The sequence below is a fragment of the Cherax quadricarinatus genome, chromosome 71 (assembly GCF_038502225.1).
Source record: "Cherax quadricarinatus isolate ZL_2023a chromosome 71, ASM3850222v1, whole genome shotgun sequence".
In the NCBI taxonomy this organism is placed as follows: Eukaryota; Metazoa; Arthropoda; class Malacostraca; order Decapoda; family Parastacidae; genus Cherax; species Cherax quadricarinatus.
Window position 1 is genome coordinate 10,467,948 of NC_091362.1, and position 14,820 is coordinate 10,482,767.

General features: G+C 39.2%; 1 protein-coding gene across 1 annotated transcript in view; it reads left to right on the plus strand.

Annotated features, from left to right (window-relative positions):
• Positions 1 to 14,479, plus strand: part of SdhA (succinate dehydrogenase, subunit A (flavoprotein)) — an 88,951-nt gene extending 74,472 nt beyond the window's left edge. Inside the window, exon 14 of the mRNA XM_070100020.1 lies at positions 13,268 to 14,479. Within this exon, the coding sequence (XP_069956121.1) occupies positions 13,268 to 13,351 (84 nt within the window). The 3' untranslated portion in view covers positions 13,352 to 14,479. The remainder of the gene's footprint in view (positions 1 to 13,267) is intronic.
• Positions 14,480 to 14,820: the final 341 nt, after the last annotated feature.

Consider the following 14,820-nt stretch of genomic DNA (forward strand, 5'->3'; position numbering starts at 1 on the left):
GTGTGTGTGTGTGTGGGTGTGTGTGTGTGTGTGTGTGGGTGTGTGTGTGTGTGTGTGTGTGTGTGTGTGTGTGTGTGTGGGTGTGTGTGTGTGTGTGTGTGGGTGTGTGTGTGTGTGTGTGTGTGTGGGTGTGTGTGTGTGTGTGTGTGGGTGTTTGTGTGTGTGTGTGTGTGTGTGTGTGTGGGTGTGTGTGTGTGTGTGTGTGTGTGTGTGTATATATATATATATATATATATATATATATATATATATATATATATATATATATATATATATATATATATATATATATATATACACACTTTCTTTCTTTCAACACACCGGCCGTATCCCACCAAGGCGGGGTGGCTCAAAAGAAAAAACGAAAGTTTCTCCTTTTACATTTAGTAATATATACAGGAGAAGAGGTTACTAGCCCCTTGCTCCCGGCATTTTAGTCGCCTCTTACAACACGCATGGCTTACGGAGGAAGAATTCTATTCCACTTCCCCATGGAGATAAGAGGAAATAAACAAGAATAAGAACTAGAAAGAAAATAGAAGAAAACCCAGAGGGATGTGTGTATATATATATGCTTGTACATGTATGTGTAGCATGACCTAAGTGTAAGAAGAAGTAGCAAGATGTACCTGAAATCTTGCATGTTTATGAAACAGAAAAATGAAGACCAGCAATCCTACCATCATGTAAAACAATTACAGGCTTTCGTTTTACACTCACTTGGCAGGATGGTAGTACCTCCCTGGGCGGTTGCTGTCTACCAACCTTCTACCTGGGATTGGGAATATTGTTCTTATTTATTGGTACTGTTACCCTTGAAGTTTGTTTTTTAATCTTGTACTCCAAGGTAGTGGGTCTTCACAGTTGCACTAGAGGTGGACCACGTCTATATATATTATAAACGGAAGTCACCTGTCTTAGGAAAGAAGAAAAAAAATTGTAGGCTATACAGTAACACCTCTTGATTCAAAGAATTTGAACTATCCTCCCCTTTCTTATTTCAAAGCCTGATTTAATACCCCACATTCCACAGGCATTGTATGACTTCTGCAGGCTTAGAACTTTCTCTTATTTATAATAATTATTACTCATGATCCTTAGAAGGATGACATTCATGGTATTTCCTCAGGCATTTACTTTAAATTGGAATTATTTGAATGTTGTGGAAAATTGGCCAAATTACTGACTTCTGTACACTTTAAAGGATGGATATGGTAGTTGAATGGGCAGTTTCTTATGCTCAGTTTATAGAATGGAGAGCATACTAACAAAACAGCTAAGAATTTGGTCAAATTAAACAATACAAATGACTTAAAATAGAACTCAAAACAAGTGAAATTGTGTAAAGTGCAGCCAGATTGCTAAATTTCCACCTGCTTAATTTTTGCAGGTTTTCCATCAAATTTTGTATTTTTTGTTTCATTATCTTCAGAAAAAGATTTTGTACCATTTCAAAATTAAAAAAAAATACTGACCACTTTTAACCCTTTCAGGGTTGGTCCAAGGCCAAAATCTGAAGTGGTGCTCCAGTGTCCAAGAAATTTTGAAAAAAAAAAAAAAATTATTTTTTCTTACAGAATTAAAGAGCACATTTTTGTGAAGGTAATAAGACAAAACAAAAAAATCTGATCAGTACTTACCGAGATACAGTGCCAAGAAGTTTGTCAAAAATGATGTGGTGGCGGCAACATCGACGAATTCCACATATGCGCATTACATTATTTTGTGGTTTTAGTTGTTTTTTCTTTTCTTTTCCAATTTTTTTCTATTCCTACTAACATTTGGGGCCTGAGAGACCAATACTGTATATAATGTATATATATAAACTCACTGTATTGAACACAATAACCGCACTAAAGTTATTATCATATTATTGTTTACCACTGTTGTTTATTACAATAAACATGCACAAATATTGTATAATACTAATGTTCTATCATATATTTACATATTTACAATCACTGGACATGGTTTTAAAACTGCTGGAGCTTGTGGAACTCCTTGAAACAAGGCACCATGCACAGAGGCACCTTACATTCCTCACACATAAACCGAGTGTCTTTGCGTCTTTGTTGCCGTCGTTTTGTTTGTGCACAGACAATGCATCTCTTCTGAGCAAATTTCTTCTGAGTTGAAGGAAGCTGTATTATGAAATGATCACCTTCTCTCCTCAAACGCTTGGGTATATCCTGAGGAATTCGAGGACCATGTTGTATAGCAGGTGTTGTTACCTGGTACTTCATTATGAGTTGTCTGACAACAGACAAACAAAATTCACCATACGGTGGTCTGTTGCCAGTCTTTATTTGGTACATATTATATGCATTGAGCATTGAAATGTCCATGAGATGGAAGAAAAGTTTCATGTACCACTTGTAACTCTTACGAACACAGTCAACAAAACCAATCTGCATGTCACACTTGTCAACCAAGCGCATGTTTTGTGTATAATCAATCACTGACACTGGTTTTCGAATATGTTCATTAGTCACTCGATCAACTTTGCCACTGTCTTGCATTTCATTACGGTGAATGGTTGTCAACAATGTGACATCTCGTTTGTCATCCCACCGTAATGCCATGATGTCATTGGCAGTATACACCTGCACGTCCTCACCACGAGCACCTGCGTTGAGCCTGGGCATATGTTTACGATTAGAACGCACTGTGCCACACACATCTGTCTTGTTCACTCGCATGAAATCACTGAGTAATGGGCTTGTGTACCAGTTATCGGTATATAATGTATGCCCCTTACCAAGATAAGGTGCCATCATGTTTCTCACTACGTCACCTGAGATACCCAATAACATCTTGGTATCTTTCAATGTTTTACTACCCGTGTATACAACAATATCCAACACCAGGCCACTGTCACAATCATAGAGTACAAACAGTTTTATACCAAAGCGTTTCCTCTTGCTCGGTATATATTGCTTGAATGACAGTCTACCTTTGAACAAAATCAAAGACTCGTCAATTACAAGATTCTTGAATGGATAAAAGTATATCCTGAACTTTTGTTTGAGATACATGAAAACATTTCTAATCTTGTATAACCTGTCACTTCTGTCAGGCCTGGTTTTGTCAGAGAAGTGCAACATACGTAAGAGTAAGATAAACCTGTTCACTGGTATGATTTCACTGAAGACCGGGGTAGAAATTAGCCGATCTGTGGACCAGTATGCTTTTATATTATGCTTATAGACGTGAGGCATAAGCATTATTGTTGCAAAAAGCAAATACATTTCTGCAACAGTCGTCTCTTTCCACCTGTGTAGTCTTGACTGTGGTGATAGGATCGTATTTTCCATGGTGTACTCAAAATACTTATTACTTTCCCGGACAATAATTTCCATCAATGGCTGGTCAAAGAATAATTCAAAGAATTCCAGTTCATTGGCCGTGGTTCCAAGGGGACAAGTAGGTAGAATTCCACTTTGAGAATCATCAAAGTGCTGAGGCTTGGGAACAAAATTGGGATTTTGCCTGTGGTCTATCCATGCCAAGTGTAGCCACATCATCCTCACTATCACTACCTAAAACTGGTGTTGGGCCACGTGATGTACTCCGGGATGTACTCCGTCCCCTGGGCACAGCATAGGGTACACTACCCGAGCGCATGCGGCGGCGAACATACCAACGCTTCACTGGTGAATATGATTCCTCACTATCACTACTCGATTGATCGTCGAGCGCAATAAAATCACAGTCCACGTCACTATCATCATCATTACTGAAGTCAGAGGCCTGGCCATGCGAAAATATTAGTTTTCTCTTGCGATGAGGAACAACCGACCGTGAGTCACGAGTGCCTACACCAGAGGTAGAAGGTTGAGGATCGTCAGGGTTTTCTGCACTATTATCGATATCCTGATCATTCTTTTCGGTCACTAACTGATCAAAGCCGTAGAATTCATCTTCATTTCCACTTCCATCAGTGTCAGAACTATCAGATAGGAAGAGGAGAGTCCCAATTTTCCGGGGAGTGAGAGCTGACTTGCGACGAGGCATGGTGAACAAGGGTAACTGAGCCGGCGTTCCCACAATGCTATGCGGGCGCCTAGATTTTTTGTTTATGGCACACACCCACCACGCAGACTCGTTCTCTCACATGTAGGCCTATGAGCGTTTTCGCGCTAAATTTGACGGCGCTAGAATTTTGGCGTAGATCTACGGTTTGGACACTCAACGTAAAGCCGTTGATCTATGGGACGGACCCTGAAAGGGTTAACTTTTGGTCTTACACTAGTGAAGGGGTTAAATTTGTAAAAGGTTTGTATGAGTGGTAGTTCAAGATTAATATGGTTATGAATGCTTTCAAGAGAATTCTTAATGATTTATTAGTAATAGTTATTCTAAAACTTAAGTTAACCCCTTCAGGGTCCAAGGCCCAAATCTGAAGTGGTGCCCCAGTGTCTCTAACCTTATACTTATTACCAGTGATATGTTCAACTACTCAATAAGGACCAACAAACTTTTGATCAAGCTTTGGCATTGCAGACGTTTTGTTAAAGTTAGTCAGCATAACTCTCGAACCTACTTTGATTTTGGATGGCTTTGCTTGAGTGTTTGCGACTCTTGTAAATTCTGCTGTTGATTTATGAAGTGTTTCACGGATTCTTCTAAAAACACTTTGAGCTAAGCTGGTACGAGTTGCTATGAAATCATCAGGGTTGTAATTTGGTTTCGGATTAGAATATAACAACTCATAAGGCAAACGTTTATCTACACCGTACAATGCATAATGTGGAGTGTCACTATAGAAACATTGTAAGCAGAATTTATAGCACACTGCACATCAGGTATAACTTCATCCCAAGTTTCACTGTTGGGATTGATAGTGGCTCTCAAGACATCAAGTACTTTCTTATTGGTTCGTTCCGCTAACCCATTGCTGGCAGGATGATGAGGAACAATGGTGGATTTAGAGATCTTGTACAAGGTGCACAAATTTTCAAGAATCTCATTACAGAATTCACCTCCATTATCTGTTACTAGGGACTTAGGGGTGGTATGCCTGCAGATAATGCGTTCTTTAAACGCTTTAGCTACTGTCTCGGCAGTCTTATCTGCAATAGGAACTAACTCACAATATCTGGTGAAATGGTCTACCATAACACACAGATGTTTGTTGCCTTGGAGGTAACATTGGAAATTAGTTAACAAATCTAGCGCAACTCTTTCCCACGGTTCGCTAGTAGTTGGATGCACTTGGATTGGATTAGGGCCATTAGCATTACCTTTATGTTGCATGCAGACACTACATTTCTTAACATACTCAGAAATATCAGTTGCCATACGAGGCCAAAGTATTTCAATCTGGCTTGTTTTACTGAACGATCCATACCAGGGTGTGCAACACCTGGTACATCGTGAACTAGCTGTAAGGCTACATTCACTAGTGACTGTGGAATTACTAACTGGTATACTCTTCTGCTAGGAGTACCCAACTCGGCTGTTCGATACAGTAATTCTTGGTTCATGACAAAGTCACTGATGGGTGCTGGTGGCTTTACAGTCAGAATAAGATCTTCCTGGAGCAGGAAACGAATCACACCAGACCACATGGGATCTGTTCGTTGAGCATTCTTTACATCTTCAGCACTAAATGGAGGGTCTGCAGTTACTATACTAACATGTCGCGATAAGGCATCTGCGACTACATTTGACTTGCCAGGTAAATGCTCAAAGGTGGGATTGAACTCTTGGATAGTCAAGGTCCATCTGGCTAACCTTCCAGTAGGTTGTTTGTTCTGGAATAAAGGTATCAGTGGAGCATGGTCTGTCAAGACATGAACAGAGTACTGATAAATAATGTCTCGGAAGTGCTTTAAAGACCATACTATTGCTAAAGCTTCTTGCTCAGTTACTGTATAATTACGTTCAGCCTTCGTAAGGACTCGGCTAGCAAATGCAACTGCGTTGTACTTGCCATCGGTCTTCTGAGCTAGTACGGCGCCTATGCCAATGGAACTAGCATCAGTTGTCAGATAGAAGGGCTTAGAAAAATCTGGAAATTTCGAAATTGGAGCAGATGTTAGCTTTTCTTTTAGAGTTTGGAATGCTCTTTCTTGACGGAAGGTCCAAACAAAAGGAGCATCTTTCTTAAGCAAATCAGTTAGAGGAGCAGCTATGGAAGAAAAATTGGCAATGAAAGATCTATAAAAACCTGCTAAGCCCACAAAGGATCTTATGGCATCAGCAGTTTTGGGAGTTGGAAAATTTAGTACTGCAGTTACTTTACTTTGGTCAGTCGTAACCCCTCTAGGAGTGACTACGTGACCAAGAAACTTAATTTCTGATCTGAAAAATTGACATTTAGACAGTTTGATCTTTAAATTGGCTTCTTCAAGCTTACCAAGTACATGTACTACATCAAGTCTTTTCAAGTGTGTATCCACGTCTTTAGACATGACGATTACGTCATCTAAGTACACCATAAGTGCATTACCTATGAGACCTCTAAAGATATTAGTCATGAGCCTTGAGAACGTGATAGGGGAGGATCGTAATCCAAACGCCATACGGAGGAAGTGATAATGACCTGTAGGAGTGGAGAATGCAGTTAGCTCTTGGCTGTCCTCGTGAAGAGGGACTTGCCAAAACCCTTGTAACAAATCCAGGGTTGAAAAGACTTTGTTATCTCCGATGTTACGTAAAAGATCACCCAGTACAGGAAGTGGGAAGCGATCTGGAATAGTTTTCGCATTTAACTTCCTAAAGTCAATTACTGGGCGCCAAGTACCATCCTTCTTAGGTACTAGGATCAAGGGTGCATTCCAAGGTGAATTGCTAGGTGCAATAACTCCATCATCGAGCATTTGATTGATATTCTTCTGCGACAGCAACTTGTGAATGAGGCATTCTGTACGCAGGTATGTAGATAGGTCTAGTACCAGGTTCAAGTGGAATACGATGGGACAATAAGTTCGTTATACCCATCTTCTCACCTGGTAAGGCAATGGCTTTACGACGTTTGTTCAACAGAGTCAACAAACGCTTGACTTCATCTGGGAAGTCAGTGGGAGCTAAGTCTTTCTCCTCAACTGGTGGAACAGATTGATCCAGTGAAGTGGATGAGGTCTCCCCGGCAGAAATAGCACCGACCCACTGGTCAGGTGACAACTCATCCTCTACCTGAACAGGGTAAGGATAGTGAACAAGGTCAACAAGATTGGTATTTGCTCTGAGGCGAACACTGTGACCAGAAGTGTTGGCCAGGAAGAAATGGATCTTACTATCTCTTACAACATGTAAGGATGGTTCAACAAATAGACCTTTTACTTTGCAGGAATCACTGTCAACTAGGACGTTATCACCATCTGGAACACTAACAACAACAGACACTCTAGTGAGGGCACTAGCTGCGACAGAAACGTCTTTCTGCAGACGGCATGTGACATCAACAAGAGATGGCATTACTGGTTGCAAGTAATTGTTTTCCGACAAGGCGTCCCCTGTGGAGGAACTACCACTTGAACTAGCAGACATTGCAGGGATAGGCTCAGCACTCAAGGTAGTCAGAGCGTCCTCGGACACTTGAGGTAACTGGACACTATCTTGCAAGTCTGAAGTTGCAGGAACACAGACAGAAGTGACAGGATCATCAGTGCCTGACCGCTTGGGTACGCTACTGGAAAATTCACTGGCCTGTAAGGACTTAATTCGAGTGTCATACTCTGCGGCAGTATGGCAGATCTCGGATCCAAGCTGGTAACCCCAAAATGGTACGATCAAGTCATCAATTTGGGCATGCCATCGATAAGGGTCGAGCACAATGCGTAAGTCTCGCATGGAAGCAAAGCTCAGTAGAAGGTCACCAGGGAAAGTAATCTGGTCGACAACAAGGAAGGAAGCAGTGAAGTCTACCTTGGATAGAAAAGGTGAGGGAAGTCCGACCTCGGACATGCAGGTGAGAACCAGCTACTCTACTAAGGGAGGACACATGAGTCGGTTCTACGAGAAGGACATGTCGTAACTGCTTATCCTTAAACAAACTAGACCTAATAATATTGACTTGCGCACCAGAGTCCATGAACAAATGAACGGGCGCATTATGAACAGATGCTTGCACTATAGGGCCTATGGTTGCATTGGAAGTTATGTGCAAACAAAAAGGTGGATTGTCATCAGAAAAGACTTGTTCTACTTCATCCCCAAAATCATCTACATCAGAGACATGCGAAGCAACATCATCAGCAGGATTGTCATTCTCGAGACTGCTTAAGGCTTCAAAGGAATTGTGAACGGGGATGGTGTACTCATCACCTACTGTCACCATGGGACGGTTTGACTGGGGCGCTCGAATTCCCCCGAATTGGAAGAATGAACCTGGTTCTGGTTATTTTGAGAATTGGAAGAATGAGCCTGGTTCTGGTTATTTTGAGAACCACGATATCTGTTTCCTCTACGGGTTCTGCGGTTGGAACGGCCACGGAAGGACCTAGAGTACTGAAGGTTGTAAAGAGCATTGCACTCAGATGTGTTATGTCCATGTATTCTACGATAAGTACAGTAGGGAAGATCTGACTGGTACTCATCATCAGTACGACGTCTCTTAGGGTAACTGTCAGGACAATTAATTGCAATATGGCCACGGAGACCACAGTTATAACAAGTCCGCCGACTATGGTTACTGAATGTACTATGAATACTATGAGGTTTATAACTGGTCCTTGATGATCGCTGAGATGGTTGACGACCACGATTTGTCGCTGTGGCGCAAACAAGAGGTGGTGCAGACTGAGGCATAGGTGTGAAATTACTTTCGATACATGGGAAAGTACCCTGGGGGCACAAAGAACGTACATGATTTAAGGCTGTAAGTGGTTCCATCGTCACAGTTGGAGGATGAGCCTCATAAGCACACACGGAAGCAGGCGGCATTAGTTCTTTGATTGCTCCAAAAGCTGCTATTTTAGCAAGCGATTCTGTAAATGGTTTAGCCTCTTCAGGGAGAAAAGCTGAGGACTGGACAGCATTGATAAATGATGATAAAAGTTTGTCTAATCTAACAGCAAATGCACTCAACAATTCATTACTCATGGGTGTAGCATTCACTAGTTCCTTAAGAACGACATATGGATCAACTGTTTTTACTGGGACAAGGAAAGAACGAATCAGTTCCTCATATTGTGACCACTTAGTAAGATTCCTGAAGTCACGCATATCAAGGAGATCAACAACGTGAACAGCAGCAGGGGATCGATGAAGAGCTTCTTTAGCAAGTCTGATAAGACTTTCCTCTGAAGGAGGACCTTCAACTAGAGCACCAGCACGAGAACGAATGGCCGCAAACCATGCTTCAAGACTATGTACATGGCCATTGAATAAAGGTAACGCATCAAGGGAATCACGAGTATAACTATAGTATCTCGGTGTCCGGGTCGGTCTGTCAGTCGCTAAGGAATTGTGAGGACTGATGACAGGAGCAGCCTGAGAGGTCTGAGTGTCGACATTCACTAAGGTATCACTTGACGGTATGTGAGACATAATGGCAAAGAAGTTGCACGAGAACAAATAAGGCAAAAACAAAGAACAATAAAATGATACAAAATGCTAAAATTGAAATAAAAGAGATGCAACTAATTCTGCAGAAGTAATAAAAAAAATGTCTAAGATACACTGCAAGAGGAAGAACAACTCAATGTAAAGAACTGTTGGCCAAGATAAAAATTACATTGAAATTTACAAGTAAAAATATTACTGGAGACTGAATTAAATTCAAAATGAGCTGTCTTTACTCTTGCTAATAAAGAAATTAATTAAGAAAATTTTAAATCAATGTAAAAAGTAGAAAATAAAATCACTAAATTGTATGCAACTAGAGATAACTGGGAAATTTAAATATTTTCTAAGAATGCATAAACAAAATTAAAATATAATGCAAAGACAACATCAGGAAAATTAATAAAATGAAAAACAAGATGCAATAATGAACTGAGAATAATAATGCATAAAAATATCAATAAAAGAAAATAATTCACTGCAGAACAAGTGCAACAAAATAATTCACTGCAGAACAGTGCAACAAAATAAGGTGTAGAAATAATCACTGCAATAATAAAGTCTCACTGGGAAAACTCAGGTTAAATAATAAAATAAAAATATGAAGAAAAACTGATTGAACACTTTAACTCTTAATTGTAAATTAGACAAAACAATTTACTCAAACAGAGTAAAGAAAACACTTTACGTTAAAAGTAATTGAAATTACATCGAGTGAATTTGTTCAAAGAAATATGAAAAAGTATGAATAAAAATAAAACAAAGGAACAAAACGGGAAGTGTAACACTTACAAGTGGCGAGGCAAGTGTAACACTTACAAGTGGTGAGGCAAGTGTAACACTTACAAGTGGCGGGGCACACAACACTTAATCACGTATTCATTATTTTAGTATATTCTTACAACAAAATCTTGCTGTGACTGATACGACAAAAATTTGCTGGCAAAAATAATGGTACACAAGTCTGCGAAAAAATTAGAGGAATGAGACACTGCTGGCATACGAAAAAAGGCACACATAGAAATAAATGGATAATTTGGTATACTGGGGTGAATATCACTGCATGAAATACAATGACAATTACTGGAGAATACAATGCTGAAAGAATATAATAAAAAAAATGAATCACTTCACACGGAGTGACTGACTGGTACACTACACAATAATACTTACTACAGACAGAGAGTAGCAAAAAAAAAACACAGATAAAAATAAATATGAGATGAGCGATAACACTGAAAAATATTGCAAAAATAACGAGTCAAAGAAACACTGAGTCTACACTGAAAACACAAGGCTTAGAGTACACAAGAAATTCACTATAAATGTCTCACACACGCAAATGTCTTTAAATGCAAGAAAAATGTCTCTAAACAGAAAATTATCACTGAAGTCTGGAGTAGTCGACGGGATGACTGGTGATGAGGAAGGTTGTCCTGAGCGGTGATGACGCCGACACTCACACTGTCGTCGTGAAGAAATGCGCTTTCTCGGTGAACTCACATAACTGGCTTTATCGGTGGCGCTCAGCTACAATCTCTTGACCAATTATGTGAGCCAAAACAGTATTAGGACCCGGTACAAGGGTGCAAACAACCACAGGTAGATGAGGTGGGTGGCTGGTGGTGGGTGAGTAGAGTGGATGGGTGGTGGTGGGTGTGACTCTCGCTGGCACTCACTGGCGCGCACTCCACTCACTACCCACGAAGGTGGCTGATAAGCCACTATGCCACAGGGATGGTGAAGACCACGCTTAGCATCCAACTGGCATCCAACTGGGAGCACAAAGCGATATATAAGACAATACTTCAGAGGAACTTCCAGAGGAACTTGCGTGGCTTACTTCTCTCTCTCAGCTGGGTTAGAAGCTGGGTTGGCTGACTGGCTTAACCCACGAGAATGGCTGACTGGAAGACGTGTAACGATGCACACAGCACGGAGGAGCAGGTGGATGACAGGAGACAGGCTGGAAGATAGGCTGACTGGCGTTCACTTCCACAGTCTGGCTTACTGACTGGCTTAATTGCAAAATCCGGGTCAACCCCTCGGAGATTGAAGCAATTAGCACACGAACTAAGCCAGGAAGTTTGAAAAAACAGCTGCAACAGGCTTGCAGGGTGGAGGTTGTGAGGGGAGCGAGTAGCTGGTGGGTCAGACGGTTCACCTTTGACCCGCCGGTTACTCACAAACAGTCTTCTAACGTCTTGAAATACCCTTAAAAAAAGCTTAATCCACGTCCCACACCGTTGCCACCATTTATCATGTGGGGGTTTGAACACGTGGATAGGGTAAAGTAATACTCACGTAGGCTGGAAGTACGTATATTACAGATAATGTGGGAAGCGCCCAAACAGCCGTGACCTGCCTCCTTGCTCACTCTCGTATAACTGACCGCCCACAGTACCCATATGTGGGGGTCTTTGAAATACTGCTGAGGTCAGCAGCAATATGAATACAGACAGTGACTCAGGCAGAGACGGTTGGTAGTGAGTCATCTACTGGTACACTGGTTACTACTACTGAGAGTGGTGCCCCAGTGTCCAAGAATTTAAAAAAAAAAATTTTTATTTTTTCTAATGAAATGGTAGAGAATCTTTTTGTGAAGGTAATAAAACAAAAAGTATGAAATTTGATGGAAAATTGATGAAATTCTGCTCTCGCGAATTTTGATGTGGCAGCGATATTTACGAATCGGCGATTTTGCCGACTTTGACTCCCATTTTAGGCCAATTACATTATTCCAGTCAACCAAATTCTTAGCTATTTCACTAGTATTACTTCTATTCTATCGATTGAGCACAAGAAATCGCCAAGTCAACTGTTTCAACTACAAATTAAAGTGATCGGAAATTGTTAATTTGGCCAATTTAACACAAAGTTCAAAATATTCCAATTTCAAAATAGGGTCCAGAATAAACAATGTAGGTATTCCTGGAACTAAACTAACATTTCCTCTGTTCATTAGTTACGTTTTGAGGCTTTACAAATAAATTCCATTTTGATTTTTTATTCACATAATGAATTTTTATTCACACCAAAAAATAGAAGATTTACTGTCATGCAATACTGTAATAATTGTATAAATATCATCACCATATTTGTGAATGCATATTAGACCCACCAGCTGGCGTGTATTAGACGTGTGAGGTCGTTTGTTTACTCTTGAATATCGGCAAAAATTTAACATTTCTGCTATTTTGAGCTCAGTTTCAAGCCATTTCCAGTGCTAAAACCAATCAAAATTATCTCTATTTCTGTAATATGTCTTCCATTCTATCAAATGAGACCAAGAAATCTCAAATAGAACTATAAAAAACATACGAAAAAACACTGCCAAGTCGCTGTTTTAATCGAAAAATCATGATTTCAGTTTTTTCTCTCATTATACACAGCGTGCTGCAGGATCTGTTTTATGTGATGCACACATACCACATAGATGTATTCTCTCATATCTAGGCCCAAATGTACCACTCACAGTTTATCAGAGTGAGCTGAGCTCATGACGTAGATCTACGGTTTGGACCCTGAACGTAAAGCCGTAGATCTACGGGACGGACCCTCAAAGGGTTAAACAAATAATGTTTACTTTTACTCAAGAGAGCCTGTTGTTGTTGTCATCTCAGAATGGAATTGTAGGAATAAGAAAGGTAGTAGAGATAAAGATAGATGTGTGTATATTACCTGACATGTTCTATATAATGGGATGACTTTCTCTTTATTGACCTCTTATATTACTGATCTATATTTTTTTTTCCAGGTAAAGTTATGGTATCGCCCAGTAATTGACGAGACACTTAACGCAGAGTGTTCCACTGTGCCACCTGCTATCAGATCTTACTAAAGTTCCACTATGATCATTGGTTAATTATACATTATTTTTTATAGTACTGATGAATTATTCCAAGCCTTCAGTTGATCTCTGATAAGTAGTCACATGAGATCCCTTAACAGTTCTCCAAAATCTGGCTTCTCCAAGATTTGGTTAGTTAATTGACTGTTTCTTATCATGGGGAGAACAAATAATATAGTGTAGATTGTTTTAGCAGTAGTTTACATCCTGTCAGTTTATAGGCCTAAATTTGTAAAAAGTGTACATAAATGATTGTATATACATGTTATATAACATTTTGTGAAAAATGTGTAGAAAATGCATTAACTGAATTTTTAATGATAATGGCTTCTCTCTTCCTGTCCTCTTCCTGCTCTGTAACAGGAGAAGGCTCTGGACATGATACCTAATTTGTCAGTTAAATGGTATGAGTATGCTTACAGTAGGGCAGTAGGTTAAATATCTCTGTTAATCATTTCACTCCTTAGCTAAGGGGATATACCAATAAGTAGTTAAAAAAGAGAGAGAATGCAAACATTAGGACATTCTGCTGAAAATGTTTCAGTCCTGGGACTTTGGCCACTTCCTGCCCATATGTACATTTGAAGTGACCAAAGTGCCAGGACCAAAACACTTCCAATAAAATGTCCTAGTGTTTGTGTTTCATGTTTTTTCCTAAAAGTTGTACTGTAATATATCTTATGTGTATACTTCTTCCATAATATTATAATGTAGCATTCTGTACGTGCTGTTATGCCAAACAGGAGTTAGGAACAGCAAACAGAGTGGAACAGCTCATGGGTATCACTGATAGTTGCTCTCTGGTGTGAAGTCATACTATGTAGTAGCAACCTCTCTCTGTAAATAAGTAGAGTTGGTTGTTTTCTTTGAGTTCTTAGTGTTTAGTAAACCTTTCTGGTGATGGTGGGTAAGTGGGTACTTTAATACTTTTTATATTTTTAAATATGTTTCTCAATATTGCACCTGTATTATGATTAACATTTGTTGCTTGGTACAGTCACAAGCTTTTTAAATGCAGAATACAAATATTCTAAATTATAGGGGTGTAAGTTACTAATAAGGAATTTCATTTAAATTTTGTTTTGTAATAAAAAGGTAACAAATATAATGGTAAATTTTTATATATATTTTTTTCAACAAGTCGGCCGTCTCCCACCGAGGCAGGGTGACCCAAAAAAGAAAGAAAATCACCAAAAAGAAAATACTTTCATCATCATTCAACACTTTATATATATATATATATATATATATATATATATATATATATATATATATATATATATATATATATATATATATATATATATATATATATATATATATATATATATATATATATATATATATATATATATATATATATATATATATATATATATATATATATATATATATATATATATATATATATATATATATATATATATATATATATATATATATATACACACACACACACA